This window comes from Vicugna pacos, chromosome 3 (assembly GCF_048564905.1).
Source record: "Vicugna pacos chromosome 3, VicPac4, whole genome shotgun sequence".
Lineage (NCBI taxonomy): Eukaryota > Metazoa > Chordata > Mammalia > Artiodactyla > Camelidae > Vicugna > Vicugna pacos.
This window is the reverse complement of record NC_132989.1, coordinates 29,250,203-29,276,801: the sequence shown is the minus strand read 5'-3', so window position 1 is coordinate 29,276,801 and position 26,599 is coordinate 29,250,203. Positions and strand designations below refer to the sequence as shown.

The window sequence follows — 26,599 nt, the reverse complement described above, 5'->3', positions numbered from 1 at the left end:
AAGACAGAGATTAGATTCTTTCTAATCCCCTAGATAGGAAGGGCTTTTTTCCCTCTAAATATGAAAGTAAAATAAATTTTAAAAAAAGACTGATACATAAGTTTAAAATATCAAAAATATAGTTTAACAAATATGGAAGTATTTGTCATATGTGTGTGCAGAAGTATAAATATCTTCAATATCTAATGAGCATTTCACAAAAAACCATACAAATGGCCAATAAAATGAGAAAAAAGTATCGACTTTATTAGCATTCAAAGAAATGGAAAGTGAAACAACGTGCTACCTTTCATCCATCAAATATATATATATGTATATGTAGATTATGTGTATATATGTATTTATACTTTAAGTTTCAGGATAAGATGGTGCCAATTGGCCAAATGAATCAAAAGCTTTAAACATAATCTAACCCTTGACCCACTGCAAAGTAACTGTCTTAGGATAACAATTTGAGGTACACAAAAAAATTTCTGTGAAAACCTTGGAAGCAATCTCAATCCTCCAACCCCAGAAAAATAGTTATAAAAATTACAATATATCTATCTATAAGACAAAGCACTATGCGGGCACTAAAAACCATATTTTTGAAAATTATTTAATGTTAGAGGAATATACAATAAGATACTCTGTAAAAATTTTTAAAAGGCACAGAAAAAAAGGAATGGAAGGAAATATATTAAAATTAAAAGAAAATGTTTACTTTTTTGCATAGTCTCAGTCATCTATTAGGAACACTTAACACTGTCAAAATCTCAGTGAAAAGCCTTCTTTAAAAATGACTTTTGTTAAAACTTCCCTCTCTCCAAAAACAGGTTTTAAAAGAATATGCAAGCTAAAATACTGGACCAGGACTATAAAATTTAATGCTAATGTCAGATGAGTCACGGCAATTTTTAAAACCTGAGTTTTTCCAAACTACTGCTGTACATCTTTAAAATAATGTACAGAATCCATATTAAATACGGTAGATCAGTAAGTTTTATAATATTCTAATGATAATGAATCCTCTCTTTCTAGCTACTAATGCAATATGAGAAAACATAAAAATGATTTTGAAGTGTTTAACTACTACCAAATATAAAAGAATTACTAAGAAACGTTTTATATCTGTCACACAGAAAACTAGCCAGTAATGAATTCTCAAATTCCTGCCAAGGGAAAGAAAAAACGAAAATGCATGGCTGTGAATCTATTATAATCATAAATTCAAGGTCCTGTCTAAAGACACAGCATCAATGTTTATAAAAAACACAACAAAGCGATATAGTCTCTACTGAACAAAGACCATGCCATAGTTTCATCTGGAGGTACATCAGGTACCAGGGTCTGTACACGAAGATATTCAAGGACCACAGGAGAAACATACATACATTCAGTGGAGCGATCTTCTCATCCTGGGCCTCTGCACTAGTGCTATTTTCTTGCAGGCTTTTCTCTCCTGTACCTCTTAACCGAGTGCTAACAAACAAACAAACAAACAACAGAATTAGTTTGCACTGACTGGACTTGGCCCTCTTCATCCCCATTCACTGTTTACCCTGTTTAGAATCTGAAAGGCTCTCTGGGGCATCATTAGGAACAAGTAACGAACACAGTGGGTGAACTGTATCAATACCCAACTGAAGCCAGGAATGCTTTCCTGGAGGTTTTTATCTCATTTGCTCTCAGGTAACTTGGCAAAATTTCCTCTTAAAAAAAATCTTTCCGAAGTCAAATTTCTAGGTCTGTGTTTCAATAAGAGCAAAATTAGAATATTCTAGCTATTTATGTTCTTCAAAGACTCTCAGAATGAGGCTGTTAGCAGAAAATGAGGACTAAAGTTTTGAGAAGGCATTAGCCTATTCCTCGTGGCTACGCACCTCAGCGGCCCAGAGCTGCTACCTCCCTGCCCACTCCGCTCCGCTTTCTCCTTGATTTTCGGCAAACCGTGTGTTTTGCCCTTTCTTTTCAGGCCTAAGAGAGGGCGGTACGGTACGTTTTAGAGCGAAAGCCTTGGAGGTCCATCCTGCTGCGGCCCAGACGCGCCCGCCACCCCCACCCCGCCCGCTCCATAGGCCAGCCGGGTGGGGCTTACAGTTGGCAGAGAGACTTCGGCCAGGGCCTAACGGGTCCTCTGCCTTTGCGGGGACACCTAGATCCGGCGTCGGGGTTAGGTTGAGCCTCTCAGCCCGCTTCTTGCGGGTATAGACCCGTAGCGACCACATTGCCACCCCACTCCCAGGCCTCAGGGGCCTTCTAGCCCTCGACGGCCTGTCTCGTGGCCTTCCTGAGGAACCAGCGTCCAGACTTGGCCTGCGGAGCAGCCCAGGAGGAAACACGTAAGAAAACAGGGAAGCGCCTACAACGCCGGCCCCCCGCTCCAGACTGGAGCGGCCGGCCTAGCTCCCGCCTTTTTATCTCGGCCACACCGCGCGGCGGCTTCTGGGAAGATGGAGGAACGGGGCGGGGTCGGCCCCCCTGTTGCTGCAGCGCCTGGGTGCTTGGCGGGAGGTTGGCTTGGACCCTGGGCTCCAGGCAGCGGCTTCACGCGTAGGCATCCTCGCATCGGCATCCTCGCATTGTCCCGAGGGGGAAATTATTGATAAAAGCTTTTCCTGGTCCAGTAGGTTGTTCCTTTGCTTTTCATTTTCTCATTAATCTGATGGGACCAACAACTGCTACTGATATCTGGGCCATTCTCCTTAACATCACCAGGAAGGCCGTGGTAGTGGAGTTTGAGGTCTCTGAGCACACAGAGTCTAGCTGGGGGTCAGCCTGAGTCAGTGCAGGAAGGTCAGAGAAACGAAAGCACATTAAAGTGACAGGGAGTGTCGTCCTCAGCAATTAACTTCAGTCCCTGGGCCTGCCAGTTTACTGGGGGGCCATTTTACTTGGGAGTGAAACAAGCACTAGAAGAGCTTAGGTTCCAGGAGGTTTCTTCTCAGAGACTAGCAGAATGCATTAGTCCCTGTTTAGTAACTACCTTCTGGTCATCTCTGGGCAGCCTTGTGGTTTAGGTAGAGAGTTCCACAGAGGCTCCCCTCCTAGTGCCATAGGGCTCAGCTCTTTGGCTCTGCCCAAATGGAGGAACATACTAATGACCACCCTCTCTGTACACCCGGGTTGAACGATCAGGCTGCATCTGATAAGCATGTTGTGGACATAATAACCATCTTCTTACCTAAAAAAATAATTTAACATTGAAAAATGCCAATGGTACAGATGAAATTACAAAAACTCAAAGACTTTTTCTGGGATGTTGCAATATTGTGTGTGTAAATACAAGCACATATATATCCATAGTATTTTCATAATAAAATCACTCTGAATTTTTTATTCAAGATCTGCCCATAGAGAGTCACTTATGACAATCAATTTAATACATAATTAATCGTTAAAACAACTTTGTAAAGAACAGAGGATAGGCATTCTTACCTGATTAGGTAGTGCTTTGAGTCACTGAATCAATACTTACCCAGCAGCTTACTCTGTGTTAAGCATTGTGGTAGGTCCTGGGGATACAGAGGTGAATTAGAAATGGTTCTAATTCAAGTCAAGAATCTCACAGTTTTATTACAGTATAAAGCTATTATCATATTTCAATATCTTTTCTTTAGTCACATCCACAATATGCCAACAGGCAGTCTCTAGTTTACAAGCCAGGTCTTCAGGCTCTCCTCTTTCCCTTTGCAGAATGTTGTGAAAAAAAAACTTAAATGACCTTTGGGAAGTCTCGGTACTGGAATGCCCTTGGCCTAGACATGGAAGACATATTGAAAAAGGAAAACAGCTTAAAGCAAAAACTGATCTGTCCTTTGGTGGCGCTAATCCCTGGAATTCTATACTGAACTACATTCACTGAAGTACCATCAAGTAAAGGTTTATGGGAGTTAATGCCTAGGTTTCAAAACTGGAAATAACCTTTGGTATGATTTCTTGAGCCAAAACCGTCCTTGGAGAGATCTGCTTGTCCCCTCTGTTTGAAGCTGAGCAAACCACAGCCTTGGAGACTCATCATGACAGATGGCATGGAGCTCCTGACATTCAGCTAGTTAGTGTGCTTACCATGTTCCCATTCCTCCTAACACATGGAAGAGAAAGGGATGGGGAGAGTAAGGAAAGGAGTTTGAAGCCTTAAGAAGCAAGGGGAGGGGAAGGGACTACAGACAGATTTGGTCGATTTAAACGCTTCACCTAGCCAGCCTATGAAAGTGGAAGGAAATGATTCCCCTATAAAAATGTGAGGTAGGGTAGAGATATCTCAACTCAGTCATCTCCTTCCCCTTGCTCCAACCCCAAATACACAAATTCCAGTGCAAGCGTTCAGCTGAGTGTTAAATTGAACATCTTTCTTTTCCCTGTTGTACTGCTTCCATATCTCCATTCAGATTTCTGCTTTCAGGGTTTTATTTTGGATATGTGATGGGTTTGACTTGATTTGGAACAGTTACGGAGATCCTAACTTCCATAGGAAAACAAATTCCAAGTTTTGAGAGATTTCTGAAGAAAGCTTTTGGGATAACAGCCAGTGTGTGGGTTTAAGATTCTCTGGAGCCCAGAGGAAATCTTTCTGAATAATGTTTTCTTACATAGTGAATCCCTTCCCAGCCCTGAGCAGCTTCATTTGTGGTACCATCCACAGATTTTAGGGTTCAACTGAAAATCAGCTTATTTTTGCCTAGTTGACAAGATGGGAAAAAAAAAAAAACAGGGATACATGAAATGTACCTTCAGGTATTGCCATCTTAATGCTATGTAACATGTGAAAAAGAGTCAAGGAGATTTTCATTCATGAAACTTTTCTTGAGCATCCATTGTGGGCCAGACTTTTTGCACTGGGGCTACATCCTCAACTCACAGTCTGAGTGGGAGTGGGGCAGAGGGATAGTTAACCACACAACCATGTGAGAAGCTTCTTAAAGAAAAGGATAGTTGAATTTCAAAAGATGAATGGTAGGAATTAGGGGGATAAGAGCGAAGGGTATTCTATGAAAAGGGGACTGTAAGTGCTGCATGGAGGCAAAGAAAAGCATGATGCTTTTAGGGCACTGCAAAAAGTAATTGGTATGACTGGAGACAAGGCTCTATGGAGGAAGGGCTGGAGGAGAGATGATGGACCCTGTGTGCTGAACCAGGGAGTCTGAATTTTATCCTGGAAACTATGGGAAGTCATCGAAGGAATATTAAGCAGGAGACTGGCACGACCAGATTTTCAATTTAGAAAGCTTGCCCTGATTGAAATGTGGATGGTGAAATCTGAGAAAGCTGAGGTGGAAACAGGAAGACTAATTTTAAAAGCACTGTAATATTCCAGACAAGAGATGAGAGTGGCCCCAAATACACTAAAAGCTGTGAAAATAGAGAGGAGTCGATGGTAGCAAATATATAAAAAAGGCAGACTCTGCATAACTCAGACATGGCAGAATATACCATTTTAAAGAAAGTGTACCTGTCAATTGTATATGGGTAAAGACATCATGGAAATACTGTTTAAGGGTCATCATGGTGCAAAATTTGAATACAGTGATTTGTTCCTTTAAAAATATAAAAATGAATTAAATTCAGGACACATTTGGCAATAGCAAATGTGCAAAGCAAAGGAGAGCTTCTCGGGGGGACCATAAGTCTTTGGAGTTTGGGGACCCTTACAGAGGATGTAGAGTATGCTGACTAGTGATACAGCCTGATACCATGTTTACCATAAGAACTATGATCTATGATTACCAAACAGACTAACATCAAGGGGTTACACTAAATAAATATATAAAATAGTAATTATAAGCAACTTTGAGAAACAAAAAAATCTTTATTTTTTACAAAAGTTTTTGTAAATGCATTTTATATTTGATATGCATGCTATTATAACAAAGCAACTAAAAATATAATTACAGTTAAAATACTTTTATGCATATTTAAAAGGTAAATTTTTAATCTCAATTTTTAGAAATTCAAAGTAGAAGAAGCAACTTTTCAAAAAATATCCTTTTCCCCCCATGCAATTGTTGCAATGACTTAACAAGGAAAATAAAAATAATCAGTCAAATGAATGCTTAAAAGCCACGGTCAGCTCATGAAAATCTTTTGTTTGGGACCGTGCTTAGAAATGCTTGTGTTCCAGGTAGCATTTATCTATTGCCTCTGGGTTTTAACTATTCATATGTTCTAAGTGAACAGTTTTTCATTTAGGGCTTTGTCCTCACTTGCAAGTTAATCCCATTCTTACTGCAGTTAACTGTAGATTCACACAAAGCACTGTGCAGCATACTTTAGAGAAAATTCAGACTATCAGGATGGTTTTTTTCTTTTCATGTATATGCTTCCTTAAAATAGAAACAGGCAAGAAAATACAGCAACTAAGCTCAACATATAGTTTATCAATTTTATATATGATCATTCATTATTTTTTTTCCTGAGACATAAAGCAAGTTTGTAAGTGATTTGTTTTTCATGCAAAAATACATTTTTCCATTCTTTACATTCATTTCATAGTATTTTGTATTCTAAGTAACTATATCACATTTGTGCTTTAGACATTTGGAAAATAAAGATAATTCATTTCCTTTACTGCAGAAAAATAAAATATTATTGGTTCTTTGATGGGTAATACAAATTAAGTGCTGATTTCAAGTTGCTAAAACATTACCTGACTATAAAAACTGCAATGAAACGTTCTATATTTTTCTCATGCTTGTAGTTTTATCTAAATTGAGAGTGAAAAGTTGACTTGTTCATGTAAAGGAGACATGTAATGTCTCGGTTTGTGAGTTCCTAATATGTGGAGTTAGGCCTATACACCATGCCTGGTCAGTTTTCTTTCACCTGGAGGGGAATCACAATATAATATAAAGATATCTTTTATGGCAAAAGGAAAAAAAAATAGTGTATATTCTATGTTATAGCTTTATATACAATAAGTTTAGTTTGTAAAATATAAGAATTACTAACACATTTGAATGAGAAACACATAAAAGGCTAAGCACTTAATAACACATTTATGCTTAAGTAATTGATCTCTGTTATACCTCTAGACTTAAACAGATGTGACATCCACCATGAATGTAAATGTCTTAAGTACACAGCCTTTTTCAATATTGGTTAAAGAGAGATACAGACTTTTGCCCCTCAAAATAAAACTGGGAAATCTGAAGCAAGAAGGATTTTTCTGTTAACACATATTGTTTCATTTCTCCTTTATTAAAAAATTCAGTGGAGTTAAACAGAGGAAAAGATAAATGTACATGCAATATATTTAGGGCCCACTGTTGACTTTTCTCAGCACATCCGCAGTAACCTATTTATAGGCGCAAGTGTGATGGTTTACACACAGATCAGGAAGTCTATTAGAAACATAAGATTAAAGTGAGAAAAAGAAGAAATCTTAAGTTATCCACAGTCATCTCTAAGTATTATGAAGTATAAACAGAATCAAAATAAATCTTAAATTATTTGCTATTTCCCCAAATCTTTTGGAAACAAACTATGACAATTTAGTTGAGTGGAGGGACAATGGGAAACAGCTTCATTTTCTCCAAAACGTGAAACTACTTGCCTTTAAAATAGCATGAATATTCAATTCTGGTAATGATTTTCTCTTTTAATTAATAAAATATATATTAAATATAAAAATTAATGCTATATAGATGTGTCCTTGGACATTTTTAGTATTGGTTTATTCAGAAATGCCTTTAAAAATGAACATGCCTAGCACTAACTCATTTAACTGAAAGTCAAATCTATACATGCCAGTAGTGGGACTGCAGAGAGAATGCAGCAAAGAAACATGTGAAACATTGAATAAATACATCAAATGAAGCTGTGGTCCACTTTTGCAAAGACTGAAATATCAGTGTATAATCACTGATGCAGATTCATCTAGTAAGCCTGTGTGATTATGCTATTTCTAACCAAGAGCATTTATTCACATTTTGGATTTGCTCCAGAGGATAGGAGCTTCTGGACGGTGAATACTGCCCCCACTCTGTTTTCAGAGTCCTGGCTCTGCAGGCCCTTCTGCAGATGCAGTCTGAGGTTTGCAACTTAACTGCTGTCTGTGCTGGGCTTTAACTATGACGTTGTTGGCACCCAAGTGCAAGAAGTATTTAAAATACATTATGCAAGAAAAGAGGTTTTTGTGGGTAAGCTTAGAAGTGGTTAGAGATTCTATGAATGGAATTATTCCCTAAGGAGATATTTATCTATAATGGACTTAAAAAGTTTTCTAGGGGTATCTGGAAGAGGTTCTTCAAACTTAAGTTGTCGAACAATTATTTTATTTGGAAATAACATCCCCTCCTCCCTGCATCCTGCCTTGATAGTCTTCCTGGAAGTAAGTGTAATCATTCAGAATTGTTCCCATATTGGGTTTCCCAGGCCTGGCATGGACATAGTGAGAATGGAAGACTAGAAGATCCCAGCAAAGAACATAGATACATTAATTGTTGCCCGCCCTGAGAAATAATTCTGGGTTTCTTCTCCTAAGTCTCCCCCAAAGGTCCATTCATTGTAGAGTCAACAGACAGCTTTTATAATTCACGTGGTAAGACTTCCACGAACATACACATACTGTCCTTGAAATAGTTGTACATTACATTTTTTCTAGGTAGTTCCTTAATATTTTAATGAGTTTAATGAATATGAAAATGTATTGAAAGATCTTTGTAAAATGTTATGTAAATACATTTGTTTTAAGAATATTCAACTTTGCATTCTTCATGAATAAAAGTAAAAACCAGAGAGAAAATTTTTTTCACATCAATAAGGATTGTCATTGTTTAAAGAATCTGCAGTTATGTAGAATGTGAGCTATCATGTTTTGTGTTTTAGCATGATTCTGTATTAGTTTTCATTTTTAAGCATGATTTAATTATGATGTTGACCATTAGTTATTGAATGAGGTAGTCCACACTGCCTAGATATTTGCTGTACCTGGCTACTATGCCACAAATAATTAAGTACAATATATCAGTTATGTTTTTCCTTTATGTTTAATAGAAGTTCTGTGAACATTGAGAATATATTACTTTTAGTGGTACACAGTTCTTGAGAAAAGTCTTGATTTTTACATTGCCATTTGCAATATTTTTAGCAGCTTGCTACAATATCCTTGTAATAAAAATAAAGTATACTTGGTGATGATAGAGAAAATATTGTTAAGGACCTCTTGGGACAGGAAAAGACTCAGTCATAAGGTCACGTGCGTTTCATTTTCGGCTGCATCATTCTGACTCATTACTTCCAAGAATAACTATAATATTGCTACATAGTCCATTATACTGGGAAGAACTTTCCTTGAACTTCACATGGAGGTTGAGTAAAGCTCTTCTATTTGTTTTTTGAAGTACTCTCTCAGTTCAGGTCTCTTAGCCTTTAGTGTTGGTGTCAGCAAGCCATTTTGAACTGAGAACATGTCAGAGTGGATGTGAATGGCTTTAACCTAAAAACCAAATGCAGAATACATCTTCATCAGGAATATAACACAACATTCATAGCATACATGATAAAAGTAAACAGGCATATGGGAATAGATACGTTGATATAAAAACACTGCCTATGTAAAAGTCAATTATCTTAATAACATTTCAGACTCTTTAATATGTCTGAAAGCCACCTTTTTTCCTTCCTACTCCTCCACTTAGCCAGGCAACAGAAGTGAACTGGTTGCTTACTCTGTGCCGGGCACTGAGGGCACAAAGAGGAATCCGGAGTGCCCCTGCCCTCAGGGAGTACACACTGGCATCCAGTAAAGCAGACACACTGGGCAATTATTAGACGACACGGTATACACAGGATGAAGGGCACCTAACTCAGTTATGACAGGGGAGAGGGAGGGGCAGTTAGGGAAGCCTTCCCAAATCAGGTGAGTGTTAAAGAATGAATAAGTTATCATTAATCAGCCTTTTGGCTAAGATGAAGAATGAGTAAGAGTTAATCTAAAGGAGGAGAGGTTGGAGGCGAAGGGCATCCCAGGCAGAGGCAACCCCAAGAGCAAAGCTACAGGAGTGAGAAATGGCAAGAGCATGGAAAAGGAAAACCAACTGGTTTCTGTTGTAGTTACCTAAAGTAGGAGGCAAAGGGGGTGAGAGATGAAGCTGAAGGGGTAGACAGGACAGCTTATAGAGGAAGAGTAGGAAGGCACTGGAGGTTTTTATACAGGGCAGTGATGTGGCTGAATACACGTTTTAGAAGGGTGTCACCAAGGGAAATGTGAAAATGGTTTTCACAGACGTTAAGATTGGAAGCAGGGAAACCAATCAGAAGGATCTGACTAATCCACAGGAGAGGAGAGAAGGGCCTGCACTCAGAGCAGTGGCAGAGACAAGTAAGCAGTTCTAAGAGTGATTCAGAGGTAAAGGTGCAGGATGTAATAAAGGAGGAGGTGGCCTGTTGGACTCCCAGGTTTCTAGCTTGGAAAGCTGTGGTGCCATTCACAGGAGGGATATAAAGTCAAAGTGGTGGTGGGGTGTGGGGAGTGCGGCATGATGAGTCTGTTTAAAAAAAAAAAAGATCCACCAGAGAATTTTCTCACATTTCTGGAAGGAAGCATAGAGGGATCAGACTGAGTGTTCACACGGCCTATTTCCATGAAGCAGATCCCAGGCCTCTTCATACAAAGTCCCTTTGCAAGGCCAGAGAGATAGATGAACTAACCTGGGGGGCCCTGGGCAGGCTCCTCCCATACGGGATTACAGCTGAAAGGGTCACTGGCAGTTCTACAAGAAGTTTATCGTCTGAGCTTGAGCTGAATCCTAGAGTGACACTGTCTCCAAGAAATTGTATCCTGACTGACAGCCAGGTCTAAATTCAATTACTTTGTTGAGGTCAGAGATCCATATCATTAAATGGCAAATGAACTGCCATAATATAGTCTTTTAAAATTGCATTCAAAATATATATGTTAAATACACATATGCTTTCATTTGTTGTTTTGCTTAACTGATATTATTTGAGCAACTACTGTGTGTCAGGTATAGTGTAAGGCACCAGGGATGTAAGGAAGAGCAGGACACAATCTCTGCCCACATGAAGCTTACAATATGAGATGCTGCAGTATGAGGGACAAGCACCTGTCAGCTGCTTTCCCACTCCCTACCTCTTCTGTGCTAATAGAACTCAGAATCTGTTTGGGGCCATGGTGCTCTATGTCAATTAGGACATTCCTTTTCCCTGATTTCCCAGCCTCCCTTTTGGCAAAGGGGTAGTCATGAGATCCATCTTTGCCGAGTGAGATGGGAAGGCTTCTGCATTCCTAATAAAAGGTTTGGACATAGCTATCTCCACCCACTCTCCTTTTTTCCTTCCCTGACTATGGACAACGTCCAAAGCTGTAGCAGCCACCTTGTGACCATAAGGTGATAAGCTAACATACTAAGGATGGAGAGTGGAAAGACAGGCAGAGCCTAGGTCTTTGAGGACCTGTACATGCCTTGGACTGCCTATCTTTGGACTTCTTATATGTGAGAAAAACCACAAAAACACACCCAATGTGTTTAAGACACTGCAGGTTTTATGTCAGAGTGAATGCTTTTCTGATATAGCACCTTACCCAGTATGGGACAGGATTCACTGAAAAAAGATGGCTGAGTTGAACTCTGAAGGACAGATGAAGATAGCAGGGGAAGGGGGAATGGCTGTTACATGGCTGGAGAGGAACGTGCTCTCCAGGCAGAGGGAACGTGTGCCAAAGCCCATCTGGGGCATTATAAATATAGGCTGAAGCATGCGGTACAAATAAAGAAGAAAGAGATGGGGCTGGAGAGATAAGCTGGTGCCATATTACAAAGGATCAATATGCTAAGGTAGGCAGTTTGGATATAATCCTTAAACAGTGTTTAATCAGTGAGAGAATAGTAGAATGCCTCTTTGGAAAGACTGTTAAGAGTGGACTGATGTGAGGTAAAAGTGGAAGCTGGAAGACCAGCCAAGAGGGAAGACTGATGATTATTTGGGCTACAAAGTTGTGGAGATGGAAATAGATTTTGGGGTAGAAAGGACAAGACATAATTCGTTTGAGTAAGTGTAAAGAAAGAGATAATAAGAATGGTTCTAGGCCATAAGAAAAGAGAACAAAAAAAAAGAGAGAGAGAGAGAGAAAAGAAAGAGAAAAAAAAAAAGACCTGCAAAAGTTTGCTTTGGGAGTTCAGGGTCTTTTATGGTCCCACATAAATTTTGCAATTGTTTGTTCTAGTACTCTGAAAAATGTCATGAGTATTTTCACAGGGGTTGCACTGGATCTGTAGATTGCTTCGGGTAGTACGGCCATTTTGATAATGTTGGTTCTTCCAATCCAAGAGCACAGGATATCTTTCCATTTCTTTGTATCATCCTCAATTTCCTTCATCAGTGTTTTAGTTTTTAGAGTATAGGTAACCTCCTTGGTTAAGTTTATTTCTAGGTATTTTGTTTATGCCAGTTATAAAATTCTGGTTTTGAAGTGGCAAAAAAAAGTGAATAAAGGGCTGCAAATGGTAAAATATCCTTCCTTCTTATGGGTGAGTTGTATGCCATTACATATATATGCTGTATCTTCTTTATCCATTCATCTATTGATGTGCACTTAGGATGCTTCCATATCTCAGCAATTATAAATAATGCTGCTATTTAAAAAAAAAAGAAGCCAGATTCTCCAAAAAGGTATGACACTTCAAAAATAGGTCATTTTCAGTGATCGCTATGAAGTCCATATAAAATAAAGCACTTTCTGCCAACTAAAAAAAAAATGGCTCTAGGTTTCTGCTTGAGCAGAAAAGCTGTAGGAGGAGCCAAAACGATTCTTTGGAGGTGGGAAGATCAAGTACTCATGTTAAGTTTGAAATGCTTCTGAGGCATCCAAGTGGTTTCTGGACATTGGATATAATGGTATTAGTATGTAGGATAGAGCTTCAGCCTGGGCTTTGGACAGAGAAGCAGTGACTTAAGGAGAAGAAAACAACTAGAGTGTGGGTTACAAAAGTCAAGAAAACAGCAGTAGAAGGTCACTGTGTCAGATGCTACCGTCATAAAAGAACTGTTAATTAAAATCAGTGGATACAATCAGGAAATGACTTATTTCAAAATCAATGTAGGTATCACTTCACACCCATTAGGGTGGCTATTATCCAAAAGACAGAAAATAACAAATGTTGGTGAGGATACAGAGAAATTGGAACCCTGTTCACTGTTGGTGGGAATGTAAAATAGTGCAGCTGCTATGGAAAACAGTATGGCAGTTCCTCCAAAAATTAAAAATAGAACCACCATATGACCCAGGAATTCAACTACTGGGTATATACCCAAAAGAACTGAAAGGAGGATCTCAAAGAGATATTTGTACATCCATGTTCATAGCAGCATTCCTCACAATATTCAAAACAGGGAAGCAACGCAAATATCCATGGACAGATGAATAAGATGAATAGATAAGCAAAATGTGGTATAGACATACAATGGAATATTATATTCTTTATAAAGGGAAGAAATTTTCACACATGCTATAACATGCTATAAGATGAAACTGGAGGACGTTATGCTAGGTGAAATAAGCCAGTCACAGAAAGATAAATATTGTATGATTCCACTTATATGAAGTAGAGTAGTCCAAATCATAGAGACAGCAAGTAAAATGGTGGTCTCCAGAGGCTGGGGACAGAGGGGGAATTGGGAATTATCGTTTAATGGGTATAGAGCTTCAGTTCTACAAGATGAAAGGAGTTATAGAGATGGATGGGGATGATGGTTGTACAACATTACAAATGCACTAATGCCACTGAACTGCACATTTAAAAATGGTTTATGATGGTGAATTTTATGTTTATATGCATTTAATTACAATTTAAAAATTAGAAAAAAATTAATGTATGCAAATAGTTGCAAAAACTCAGCAGGTCACTGATTGTTTTCAAAATCTCTGATGCAAATAGTCTAGTGTTCCTGCAAGTGAGTATTTTGAGATGACAAAGAATTTTTTGCTCAGAAAGTTCTCCATTACATTCACTGACTTTTCAGCTCAAAAACTCAATATACAAAGAATACCTCTACAACAACTGTATTTCCAACTTCTTAAAAAGCTTTTAAGAAAAATTCTAACAAATTCTGGCATTTTTTAAACCCATACTTGTAATTTTAAAATTTGACAACTTTCAAATGAGCACAGCATTAATAAATCAGATTCATCTGTCTCATCAATTTGTTCAAATGAAGGGTTTGCTTTTGCTTTTTTAAAAAATAGTATTTTAAGGGATTCATGTGTGTGGTGGGATGGGGAGGACAGAACTTTAGGCTAAGACTAAAGCTAGCCTTATAGGTAGCTGCCGCAACCCTGCTACTCATGTTGAAAGGATTTCTTCTTGGATACCCAATATAAATAGCTGGAAATCTGAATCTCTTTGCTAAAATGGGGCATTATCCAATGTTTCAAAATTAGTTAAGATTCGTGTAAAAAGTGTTTTGTTTGAAAACTCTGTGTTCTTGATATTCAAAGAAGGAAAGATTTGGCAAGGAATACGGCCTGCTGTATTTTGAACCCTCTGGAAGATACTTTTCTCCTAATTTGTCTTTATCAAACACAAACCATCCCAGGGGACCCAATATTTCCTGGAAACAGGACCCAAGGGAGATGTTTTCAGACCGCAGTGGACTGAGAGCTGTGGTTCTGCAGGGGCCACTGCTGGGGTGTGTGTGGAGGTGGAGATGGGTGAGAGGGCGGGCTGTAGGCAGGCAGGTGCGGTGAGGTGGGGGAGAGGCAGAGGTGCATGGAGGTGCAGTGACGCAGGGGTGGGTGAAGGGGCCGGGTTGAAGAGAGGCTGTAGTTCAAACCTCAGTGCTGCTCGTATGTTTTGTACATGCTCAGCTTTCACGTAAGATATCACTGCAGTTCTGCTACTTAAGTTTGGAAATCATTGTTTGATAACAAAAATAGTTAGTTTAAAGAAAACATGAACACAATCCAAATCAAACCTAATCCTAGACGGAGTGATTTAACTTAGTAACTCATGTTTACTGTCATACAATGAAAAACTGAAAAACTGATGGTGCTACTACCTTTTAACTTTTTTTCTAAGTTCCTTTCTGATAGAAACAGTCTCACATAAAGACTTGTGACAAGTGCAAATAATCTACCCACCTTCTTTTGTAAATGAAATTAATAATATTATTTTAAAAGGAGATGCAAATGCCAAGATGTAATTTCTACAGTGTCCTTGCGGCCCGGGTTTCAGCTCATCTGCGTTCCTAACAGCATGTGGAGAACACAGTGTAACTGAGACAAGAGTCTACGTTCTGTACAGTGGCTTGGGTGAACACCTTTGAAGATCCAGTAGTCACAAGGAGCAGCTTCAAACAATACAGTACAGTACAGGGAGGACGAATTTGACAGGGAGAGCTACGTATGCTACTTAGATGGTGAGTAGAATGTAAAAGAAAACATTATGATCTTAGGAAGAAAGGCCTGCATCAGCTGGTGCATGTTGAATATCTTGTCAAACCAGCTACCTGTAGCAAGCCTAGAGGGCTGACTGGGGCATCTGCAGTTCAATGTGGCTTTCTACCACACAGTCGCTGCCTGAGGAGAGGAAATACAATTAAATACAGTCTTGTGTGAAACCAAGCAATACAGCATCCAGCTCACCACTCAGCCACTCAGTGAGCGGATCGGGTGGCACTGCTGCCAGTCCCTGCTCCATTCTGACTTACAGCCCGGGGTCTTCTTAAATTCTCCCATCAAAATAATTACACCAACTGCTCCAATGACTAAAACTCTATTTAGCAAGTCAGTCAGTAAACGGGTCAAAACAGTTCTTTAACTAACACTGATCTTAACTGTGGGTCCCAAATCAGTCATTTTTTTCAGAAGTAAACCAGTAATAAAATCCATTTTCATTTTTTGTAAATAATTATGTATTCTCTAATAGAACTACACTGTTGAACTGTGGGCAAAAAAATGAATGAGAATCTTCATTTTCCCTTCATGCCTAACACACTATAAAACTTGTTTTCCAGTTCACAATAAGCAAAGTTTCTTTTGAGGAAAGAAGGATGTTAGCTTCGCTCTGAAATGTTAATGTTAGCTCCCCTTCCGAAACCACATTCTTGTCACTGAAAAGTGGTTCTATAGTTTTTTTTTTTTTATTTAAAAATACCGTAACAGACATAGAGAACAAACTTACGGTTACCAGGGGGCAGAGGGGGTGGGAAGGGATAAATTGGGAGTTCGAGATTTGCAGATACTAACTACTATATAAAAAATAGATAGACAACAGGATCCTACTGTATAGCACGGGGGACTATATTCAATAACTTGTAATAACCTATAATGAAAAAGACTATGAAACAGAATATATGTATATATGTATGACTAACACATGCTGTACACCAGAAGTTGACACATTGTAAACTGAATGTACTTCAATAATTTAAAAAAATTCAACATGAAAAAAACATATAAATACAAAAAAAATTTTTAATTCTGTAACATTTAAATACTATATTGGAATATAATACTGTAAAAGTGTCAATTTATGCCAACTCATTACAGCACAGAACTTTTCGTAATTCTGAAAAAATATAGTATTTAAAATCTTCCAATGGTATTACTCAATGAAACACTTTAATACAAAATACTGCCTACAGATAATAAACAGAATGAATTAGGACAGAAGAGATTAAAATTTTTTTAATTAATTAAGGAAATGCTCTATTCAGTTCTGATTTAAAGGCAAACTGGTTATGTAAATACTCATTTCAATGACAAGAAATATAACAAAATATTTTTAGTGAGGGCTTCATAGTGAGAATTTGAAAAATCTTTCAAGGATCAAAGTTCATTTTGTATTTAAATGCCTATGCAAGCTAATAAGGCATATAAATGTCAAGAGAATCATTAGATCACAAGTAGGCTCAAATAGTTCCCAAGTACCTACGTATTTTAATTATTGATACAGTTATTCTAAATACCTCCTATCGGCCATTAAAAATATCTTCCAAAGATCTCCATAAATTAATAATGGTTGGCCCAGTTCTCGGAATTGTCTTCTGGAAATTAAATTACACTATCTTTTATCTAATTCAAAGTTTAATTCAGATCAACTCTGCCCAGTAAGTCTAAACTCCTAAAACTTCTGTTGAATTATTTAAGTCTTGGGCTTGGATATCTATTTGTGTGTGTTGTGCATTTGTGTGTGTGTAGGAGAGAGATTAAAAAATTAGGGTTAAGCCTTAATTGATCACGCCTTTTTGAGGAAAAGTGAAAAGGACAAGCTGACAGTGGATCATGGATTAACTCGAATAATCTATGTTGAGCTTTATAACACAACTGGGAGTATATGCTCCTCAGGTGTGAGGCTTGGTTTCTGCTTGCCTGTGGTCAGCTGAGGCACACACTGGCTGTGGTGGGGAGGACACCACAGACTAACAAAGAGGAGAATGAGAACAGAGAAAGTGAAGAGGTAACAGTCTTGGCAATAAAACTCAGGCCTTTGAGATGCCACAGATTTCTCTGTACTTGAGGTTACCATAGTGAGGGCCGATTATTAAAGCAGAAACTGCGTACGGTGTATGGAAGTCAAGAATACATCTCCTCCCAGTAAAAGCTCTAACTTGAGCAATGGTTAATGCTGGACACTTAACCGAAGACCCCTTTTAAACATAATCTTAAGAGTCAGTAGTCTTTACCGGGGAGAGGAATCTAGCTGTTAAGATTCTCCACGTGCCCTGAGGCAGGTCACGCAGCCCACACCCAGCAGGGGGCGTGCAGGCCTTGGGAATTGCAAGGGTAACTGCAGGAGCTCCTTTTAGGTAACTGCATCCCCAGTGACCTTACAGCCACCCATTCAGATCAACACGTAGACCCAGATTACCTAGGTCTCAGACCACTCATCTGTGGCCCCTGCCCTGTGGGATAATACACACAGCTCCCCTTAATGGAAGAGCAAGGAAGAGAGTACTAGGAAGTTTAGAAATTTAAATAATTATTATGCCAGAATTGACCTTGTATTCAGAAAGCTAAATATAACCTGCTTGGATGCCTCAGATTTTATAATTTTTTAAAACGAAGATGATTCATCCAGGCCTTATGTGCCCTAAAACAAGCTGACAGATGAGGGTAAAGCAGTGTTTCTCAAGCTAGATTAAGGTAAAGATCTGTTTCAAAAGAAAAACAATTCTCTCAAACCCAGAAACTGTGTTTAGATTTCCTGAGTTTGAAACTTAAGAAATGAAAATCTTAATCTGTGGAAATGTTTTCTAATTGCAAATAACTGCTGTAAGAGTTTTATATTTAAAACTGGTTTTAAAATGCTTTTAGGTTATCATTAAAATGAACATACAGAATTTAAAATTCTCATAAGCCTCATAGATCCTGAATACTGTATCTGGGGACCCTACTGGAGAAATATTTTATGAAGAACAATTACATTAAATACATACTAGGAAATTTTAAAAATCAGTATATTAATATTTTTCTGCTTGAAGAATTTTTCTTTTTGAATTTTTGACTAAAGAGAATGTACAAATGGCATGTGTAAGCAGGAACAGACATGCAGGAACTTGGTTACAGTAAAAACCACCACCTTGCAAAGACAAAAAGTCTTAGAGGTCTGCTGTGTCCTCTCCCCACACACTCCGTAGAGGGCATGCTAGGCTGACGGATCACTGGCCCCCAGGAGCACAACTGATGTCCCAGCAAGTAAGCTTGCCTGCTGCAGCCAAGAAGACAGTCCCCATAAAAATAAGACAGGACTCTGGTCTTGAGTACTGTAGGCAGCTCAGAGACAACCGTGTACACATGCTCCACCAGTGATGGCTCGGGTAATATTTCGGCTTTCAGAATGTCTGTGATTGTGAGGACAATGAGCGCAGCCTCACGCGACATACGACCTGTTTTAGTTATGATGCAGGCTGCTGCAAAGTCAGCTTGGAACAGGCCTTCAGGGGTCCGTTGGAACACAGCCTGCCTGAGGGCCACAGCATGGAGGGTGGGGAATCTAGGTCAGGGCCAGCACTGGTTGCTTTAATTTTCATCCCTGCATACAGGGCAGTCATAAGTGTGGAGAAGATAACAGTTACCTGTTCAAAAGAATGGAGTCCGCTTTCTTTTCCTAACCTCACCATATCTTCCAAAATGGCTTTCTTCAGCTCCTGAATTGAACCACATGGGTAAAAATTACAAGGCAAAACAACAACAACAACAACAAAAACAACACATTTCAAAATGGAGGTAGAGGAATCTATGCTCCCCTACCTTCAAACCCCCAACTGGAGCTGACACTTCCCAGCAGCATTCCAATCATCACCTCTCGTCTGGCAAGTCAGTGCCAGGCACGGCCTAAGGAGTGACCGGGAACTGGCTAAGGGACCACTTGATTTTTTAAGGAGCCCTCTGGTCAGCCTGGTGAGTCCCAGGGACCCTGTCACCCCCAGAAGAGCCCAGGGCCCAGTGGGAGCTCTAGGGTTCACGGCTGCTGCTGAGAAGCAGATCATGTGACTGAGGGGCCGAGGCTGAGCCAGGGCACAGAGGTCCTCTTCCACAGGACCCTGCGTGTGCCATGAGCAGGTTTCTGGAAGGTGTGAGTAGCTAATGCTCTAAGCAGGGAGAACTGTGCTACCTTTTCAATTCCATGACTGTCTCTCTAAGCCCAGTAAACACCAAACCGACCTCACATTAGGAGAGAGCAGGGCCAGTGAGTCAGAAGGCCTATGCTCACATTTGACACTGCTGTTAACCAGCTGTGTGGCCTTGGGCAAGCCACTTCCCTCTCTGGACTCTCCTGCAAGCTGCACAACAATGGGGCTGGGCAAGCTTTCTGTCACATCTCCTGGCTGGGAAATTCAATAGTTTGTTGAGCATTCTAAGAAGAAATATGAGTTCTTTCTACAACAATAATAGACAAACCTCTGGTTTAGGATTCTCACCACTTATAAAGTCAGAAATTTCCCTACATATTCAAATATCACTTAGGCTACTGTTTTTCTGACCTCTCATTATTCTGTGTCACAGGAAGTCCATCAGTCTTTTAGGGAACAACCCCAAGGTACAGACCTTATTTTTGCAGAGCTCTGCATATGTCCCTTCAATTCCTCTTTTCTGGGCCCAAGATGGCATGACTTCTGGGTCGGGCACGACAATGCCCACCAAAAAGGCCTGTGATCCCCAGAAAGGAAAACAGTTATGACAAAAGCTCTTAAGACAGTTATCTGTGGTCCAGCATGAAAGCTAATCTTTTGGTATTCTCAGACTGCACCGTTTTCTAAACGTCAGTATACGCTTATTATATGAAACATTTCCACCAACATATCACACATTTTTGACAGAAATGTTCTTGAATATTTCTGATATACTTCCCTAACTTTGTAAAAAAGTCAATAAAGAATAAGCATAAGGAGATTAAGAATCGGCAAGGTTAGACCTATACGTACCTTTGATTCTCACACCAATCTTAAATGAGTACAGCTCAGGCATCAGCCAACTCCATGAACCAAAACACACATATTTCTTAGGATTTCCAGACCATTTTGAAATTGCTTCATTAACATGGCCCTCATTCATGAAGAACACCATTTTAATTTTTAAAGCATTTTCTTAAAAAATAATTTAATATTTAACTATATAAATCCAGTGATAGCACAGAATACATTCACAGTGATAGTTCTGACTTCAGATCTAAATGATATTGAAAGCAGAATAAATATAAATCCTCTCCACACAATTTAATCCTAAACTATATTAGCACATTAGCTTAATATACATTAAGCTATGTCATCAGTACCATTATTTGTAATAATGCACAGATTTAACTGTACAGTTCATTTGCATATTTCAAAATCAAAACAGCAAAAGCCCTGAATCTTGCTTTAGCATCTTACACTAAGATTCCCCCTGGAAGTAGATGCAATCAGTGTAAGTTAAAAGTAGTGGGGATGTTCGTTACTACCACTTCAAGTAACTTATTATCTAATTACAACTTATCAAACTATAAGCAATTAAGATTTCTCCCTTGTGGGGAGGGGTATAGCTCAGTGGTAGAGTGTATGCCTAGCATGCACATGGTCCTGGGTTCAATCCCCAGTACCTCCATTAAAAATACATAAATAAATAAAAATAAATAAACCTAATTAACCCCCCCTAAAAAAAGATTTCTCCCTTAGAAAGGAATTTCTCTCATGAGCTAATATGCAGAAGAATATTGGTGTCTGATTGCAAATTAAAGTTCATCACTTTAATCAAATGCCAGACACTTAGGAAGTTATCTCCATATTCCTCTGGATTTTTCAGCAGGCCCAGTAAGTGTGGGAGGGCTGAAGCTTAGAGGACTCACCTTTAAGCTGTCCCCGTGGACGTAGACTTGTGCAACAGGCTCACTCCGGATGTAAATGTTCTCAATCTTCTCGGGCGCAATATATTCTCCCTGAGCAAGTTTAAATATGTGCTTTTTCCGATCAATAATTTTAAGAGTTCCTGCCTGTGGAGTTGAACAAATAGCTTCATAAAGAGATGGCATTCCCAAGCCTGAACCCCTCACTCGTTAGTGCATAGGCCCTCAGCCCTGCCCTCTCCCACCCTACAAGCCCCCCTAGATCTACTCATACATACGACGTCCGTGCTCCCATGGAGCCGCTGTGCAGCTGGTGAGGCCACCGTGCACTGCAGGTTGATACCTCCCAAGCTCTGCTGGTCCCTTAGTCCTTTCCCCTCAGCATTTGCCCCGCTCCCCGCTCTGACCCCTGCCAACCTGGTGCCCAGCAACAGATGTCCTCCTGCTCAGAAGGAACCTGCCTTCCCCTCGGGGCTCCCCTCCCCTAGGTCCTCACTCCAGCTGTCCTTCTTCTCAGCAGCATCTTTGGATTCACCCCCTTGAACCATGCCCAGGCCACCCCTCCAAAGAGCAGCCTCTCCATCCTCCAGCACATCTCACAGCTCTGGCAGAGGCCCCCAGACGGCATTAGGAGCCCTCACCCTCCAAGGCCTCTGCAGCAGGCAGGCCACCCCCTTGGGCAGTGAGTGCGTGTCCCGACCTCCAGGACCCCCGCTCACCTCCCTGACTCCCCTCGATCTTTTCGAGTTTCCAAGGTGAACAGGTGGGTCTCCCTCCTTTGGCTCAACACTTGAATGCTGCAATTTCCTCACTTCCACTGACAATGCTCCTCGAGCTGACCACCACTTATCTCTTTACCAGCCACTCCTGCACCCAGGTTTCCAGTTAGACCTCTTCACTGAGGTTCTGACTCAGAACCTCAATGTCTTCGGAAGGCTACAGAAACCAGGTGGCTTGCCCTGCACGATGTAATGTGCCGCAAAGGAAGCTCATCCTCCTCCCCAAGCCTGTCCCAGTCCCCAGGACCCAAACTTGGAGATGGCCTTGCTGGTGTCCCCTCCTGGACTTCTAGAAGTCAGGCTCATCCACCCTCACTTGTAAATCCCTCTCATATCCACCTCCTCCTTCCATCAAAACTACTTCCTGACAAGGCTTGTGCACACACTCTCGCCCTGCTCCACCTGTTCAATCCATCAGAATCAGAGCCATCTCACTAGAAAAGAAAAGCAAACAGGGCTGTTTTGCTTAAAACCCAGGCTGGACATCAGGCACTTTCCCTACACTGGCTCCTTTAGTCCTTGTGACACCCCATGAGCTGGGTATCGTCACCTCCACCTCATAGACAGTGAAGGTGAGAATTAGAGAGGTCACTTAGCTCCTCCAAAGCCACACAGCTAGGAAGTGAGAAAACCAGGATTTGAATTAGGTCTTTCTGGATCAGAAGCTTACACCTTTTCCTTGATCTATCTAACACTATTCCAAAATAACAGTAATTTTAAAAAATTGACTCCCACAGACTAACTGCCTACTGTCTTGGGCTCTGAGCTCAAGCATAACACTAGGTGTGTCACATGAATTAATTTACTTGCAACGCACGATATCCTGCAAGGTGAGTGGTTTCATCCAAGTTTCAGGGCACCAGCAGCAGATCCAGGGGTTTGTGGGACTTTGAGACTTTTTTCCAATTCTGAAGCCCCCTCTTTAAGAAAAATAATATAAAATCAAAGAGTAGAGGCTTCAAAGGGACCTCTGCAAGTGAGGGTTGAAGCCTAGGCTTTGTTAACTGGTGGGACAATCTGCCCTGTGCCAGCGTCCCAGGCCCCGCTGCTTCTCCAGCCTCCCTCCACCACACCTGTGGGCCCTCAGTTAGAACTGCTTGCCTCACACCTGTAATGTCTCTCTACTTAGCAGGTACTATTAATCCTGCCCTGACTCTGCTTCCCACTCTCTCCTCTCCCCACAGAAAAGGACTTATATCCTGAGACTCAGACCCAGCATGGCCCTCGGCTCATGCCCATCACATTGGGTTGGGAACTGTCTAAGAATGGGTCTTTTCCTGAGCAGAGTCCCTGGCCCAGGGCACATACTGGGGATACATCCATGTCTGCTGCAGGAGTGATGCACAGTTCCAAGCATGGGAAACTCAGCTCGCCAGCCCAGAGGGCCCCTAGAGGGTTCAACATTGTTCATGTGCCCGACAAACTCAACATCTCAGAATGTTCAACCCAAACCTTAGCAATTTCCCAGAGACACGGGAGAGGTCCCTGGGGTGAGCTGCATCAGACAGAGGGGCTCTTGGTTTCAGTGATAGAGCCTTTTTCTGGTCATAGTTTCACCTGAGCATCTCCTATGTGCCAGGCATTGTGCTAAATGCTCTATAGGTATAATCTCATTTATTCCTTTCAACAATGACCACAGAGGTAAGAATGTGATTACCTCCATTTTACAAATGACAAAACGAGACACCATAACTGGCTTTGGCTATAAGTTGTGGGGCACAGCCAAAGAATGCCATGTAGCCTTACTTTATTATTCTACAAGTGAGTCAATCCAAAGCCCCAGAGAGGGATGGAAGCTTTGCTCAAGGTCATGAGAGCAGCTGCCAGCAGAGACAAAGGAACTTCGGCATTCTCCTGCCCAGCTCCAAGCTTTTCACATCACTCGGTGCCACCTCTCATCTAGGAGCCAGAGTCCACGGGCTCCCAGGCTCTGCCTGTCTCGAATCTCCTAGAGCTATGAATCCTCTGCTCCTTGTGCTTCACCCATCAGATTCCACAGCACTGGAAACCAATTAAGGGTAGGGAGTGGGTCTCAAACTCCAGCTCTGTGCTCCTCAAAGATCCCTGTTACCTTCATCAGGAGGATGGAGGAGGAAGCTTTGGGGACACAGTAAGGAAGAAACTCCCAATTCCCAGAGGTATTCCAGAATGACAAACCGTCAGGAAAGACATAAAGAAGACTCCTGCCTCAGGAGTGAATAGGATCAGACACCCTCCACCACCAAAACGTTTGCAGCTCTGTGGTTCCAAACATACGCACCGGCAGCCATCTCCCAATGTCCCCCGTGTGAAGCCAGCCGTCGCTGTCCAGGGCCTCCTTTGTCCTCTCTGGATCTTTCAAGTAACCTTTGAACACATTTGGTCCTCTCACACATATCTGCAGGGACAAACACTGGGTTTCTCTCAGCCCACAGCATAAGGAACCCTGATGTGAGGCTGTCACGAGATGTGTGTAGAAAAATATACATGATCCCTCAGGGGATCCACTGAGGAGACCACAGTGATGGTAACAGAGGACAGGAATAGCCCCCAGTGGTCTGAACTGCCTTCTCTCATGCAGCATCCTTTCCCTCTGCCTCTCTGCCCTGGCCACCTCGGGCCCCCCTCTGCAGTCCCTTCTTCCTTAGGAACCCAGTGGCCTTCAGTATGTGCTTCTGGGTGGCACTGGATGGGGTCTCATCCGATACTGATGACTGGCAGATTCTACCAGAGATGCCTGAGCCCCTGCTTCGTGACCAGGCACTGAGCTTTCCCATCTGCTCCCACGGAATGAACAAGCACAGGCCAGCTCTATCTACCCCATCCGGCTTATTTGCAAATGGTCATGTTTCTGCTTGGACAGACATGAAGCAGCAAGTCATGCCAGTTAAGGAAAAAATAATAATACATTTTTTTAAGGTTTAGGAATCCCGAATCTTGATTTAGACCAGTGCAGTCCCAGCCTTGGGGGTTGGTTTCTCCATAAAGTGGAGAGGAAATGTGCAATTCAGTGGAGTCAAATTAATCAGTAATATAAATGACTTTATGCATAAGGTGGAAGGAAAACAACTCCATTACATTTTTTTTCTTTTACTCACTACATGTATAGCATCCATGGACATGAATGGCTAAATGCTTGAGTTTACCTCTCCCTCTCCATTGCTGGTCCAATAGTTCAGTTCCTCGACATCAACGAGCTTGATATGGTTGCAGGGCAGAGGTGCCCCTACGTGTCCTAGAACACCAGAGCAATACGGCATTTGTCAGTGTTCAGATCAATTTCAGCACCCAAGATGCTCCATGCCACGTACAACCCCTCAAGTGGTCAAAGTGCGGAATTAGGGATGGAAAGCAATACATCTTTAAATGGGCGTCTGTCACAAGCAAGCACTGATGATAGAGTTCTGGAGAAAGGAGAGACTAACCCTTCCTGGGCCTTTGTTTTACATATCATTCTTAAAGAAATGGACAGGCACGCCTGGCCCAGCACCAACCTGCACAGGGTCCGTGAGGAGGCTCATACCCACATCAACAAAACAGTCAGGATTTTTAATAATAAATTTTTTTTTATGATTAAACCATTTCCCCCATCTTCAGATCACACGGCTTGGTTTGGGGATCATAAAATACAGTCATCATCTTTTCTTCGAGTCACCAGACTGTAGATTAATGTACATAGTAATCGTCTAGAATTCTTGTTAAAAATGTAGATTCGATTCAGTAGGCTCTGGGATGGGGCCTGAGAGTCTACATTTCTTACAGGCATCCAGGTGAGGCCGATGCTTCTGGGCTACACCCTACACTTTGAGTGACAAAGGAATAGAAAACAAGGATGAGGTAACTCATCCCCCTCTCCCAAAAAAAGACTTCAAATTTTCTTGGTCTTATACACTCCAACCACAAAATTATATCTAAGTCATTTTCTAGTAATTGTCTGTGGTTGTTACACAATTCAGCTGGCAAGGTGGAAGAGTGTTAGGCAGGCGCTGGCCAAGGTTCTGAAAAAAAAGTGAGCCACGTAGATGAAAGAAGAGACTGTGACACTTTTGTTTCTCTTTTAAATGAGAGACTGCCAGATCTTTTACAATATTGTACAAAGATACCTATCTTCTCATAACCAAAGCATTTGCAAGTTTTTAGTAAGGAGACATTGAAAAAGCAAAACCTCAAAAGTCTTACATAGGAGAATATAAAGGATAACATAAGGGGGAAGAGAGTGTCCAAAAGGAAAGGGATAGGTGTGAGCTATCAGTAAATATGATGGCAGCAGTAAGAAAAAAGCTAATGAGCCAGGAACTCAGAAGATAGTCCTTGTAGTAAATCTGCCAGTGGTAGAGAGATCAAATTCATATATAAAATAAGGTTTATTCAGCTAGAATTTAAAGAGATAAAAACTCAGGAAAAAAAATGCTTCTGTACTTGACTTGGCCAAATGGGCTTTCAACTTAGAATCAACCTATCATGTTTCTGCTGACTACCTCAAGGTGCTCGGAAAATAGTATCGCATTACTGAGCATATTTCTTTTCTCTGCACATCACCCCAAGTTTTCTGGTTTGTAGTTGAGCAAATTTAAGCAT

The 26,599-nt window shown here is 40.8% G+C and overlaps 2 protein-coding genes across 11 annotated transcripts in view; both read right to left on the bottom strand.

The window, feature by feature from the left end:
* MEIKIN (meiotic kinetochore factor) overlaps positions 1-2,371 on the bottom strand; it is an 84,378-nt gene extending 82,007 nt beyond the window's left edge. For 3 of the 4 annotated variants that reach the window (XR_012069572.1, XR_012069578.1, XM_072957452.1), the window contains exons 1-3: positions 2,078-2,371; positions 1,863-1,956; positions 1,374-1,461 (exon numbers count right to left, since the gene is read on the bottom strand). Coding sequence is in view for 2 of the 4 variants with exons in the window: in XM_072957452.1 (XP_072813553.1) it covers positions 1,374-1,461; positions 1,863-1,956; positions 2,078-2,207 (312 nt within the window). In the remaining 2 variants the exon portion in view is untranslated. The remainder of the gene's footprint in view (positions 1-1,373; positions 1,462-1,862; positions 1,957-2,077) is intronic. The other variant, XM_072957449.1, reaches the window with a different exon arrangement.
* A 6,576-nt stretch (positions 2,372-8,947) lies between these two features.
* The window catches only part of ACSL6 (acyl-CoA synthetase long chain family member 6), a 56,759-nt gene continuing 39,107 nt past the window's right edge, over positions 8,948-26,599 (bottom strand). For all 7 annotated transcript variants that reach the window (XM_072957360.1, XM_006212838.4, XM_015246596.3 and 4 more), the window contains 6 exons: positions 25,168-25,256; positions 24,303-24,419; positions 21,267-21,410; positions 19,991-20,092; positions 19,018-19,089; positions 8,948-9,415 (listed from right to left, as the gene is read on the bottom strand). In XM_072957360.1, coding sequence (XP_072813461.1) covers positions 9,278-9,415; positions 19,018-19,089; positions 19,991-20,092; positions 21,267-21,410; positions 24,303-24,419; positions 25,168-25,256 — 662 coding nt within the window. In that variant the 3' untranslated portion in view covers positions 8,948-9,277. The remainder of the gene's footprint in view (positions 9,416-19,017; positions 19,090-19,990; positions 20,093-21,266; positions 21,411-24,302; positions 24,420-25,167; positions 25,257-26,599) is intronic.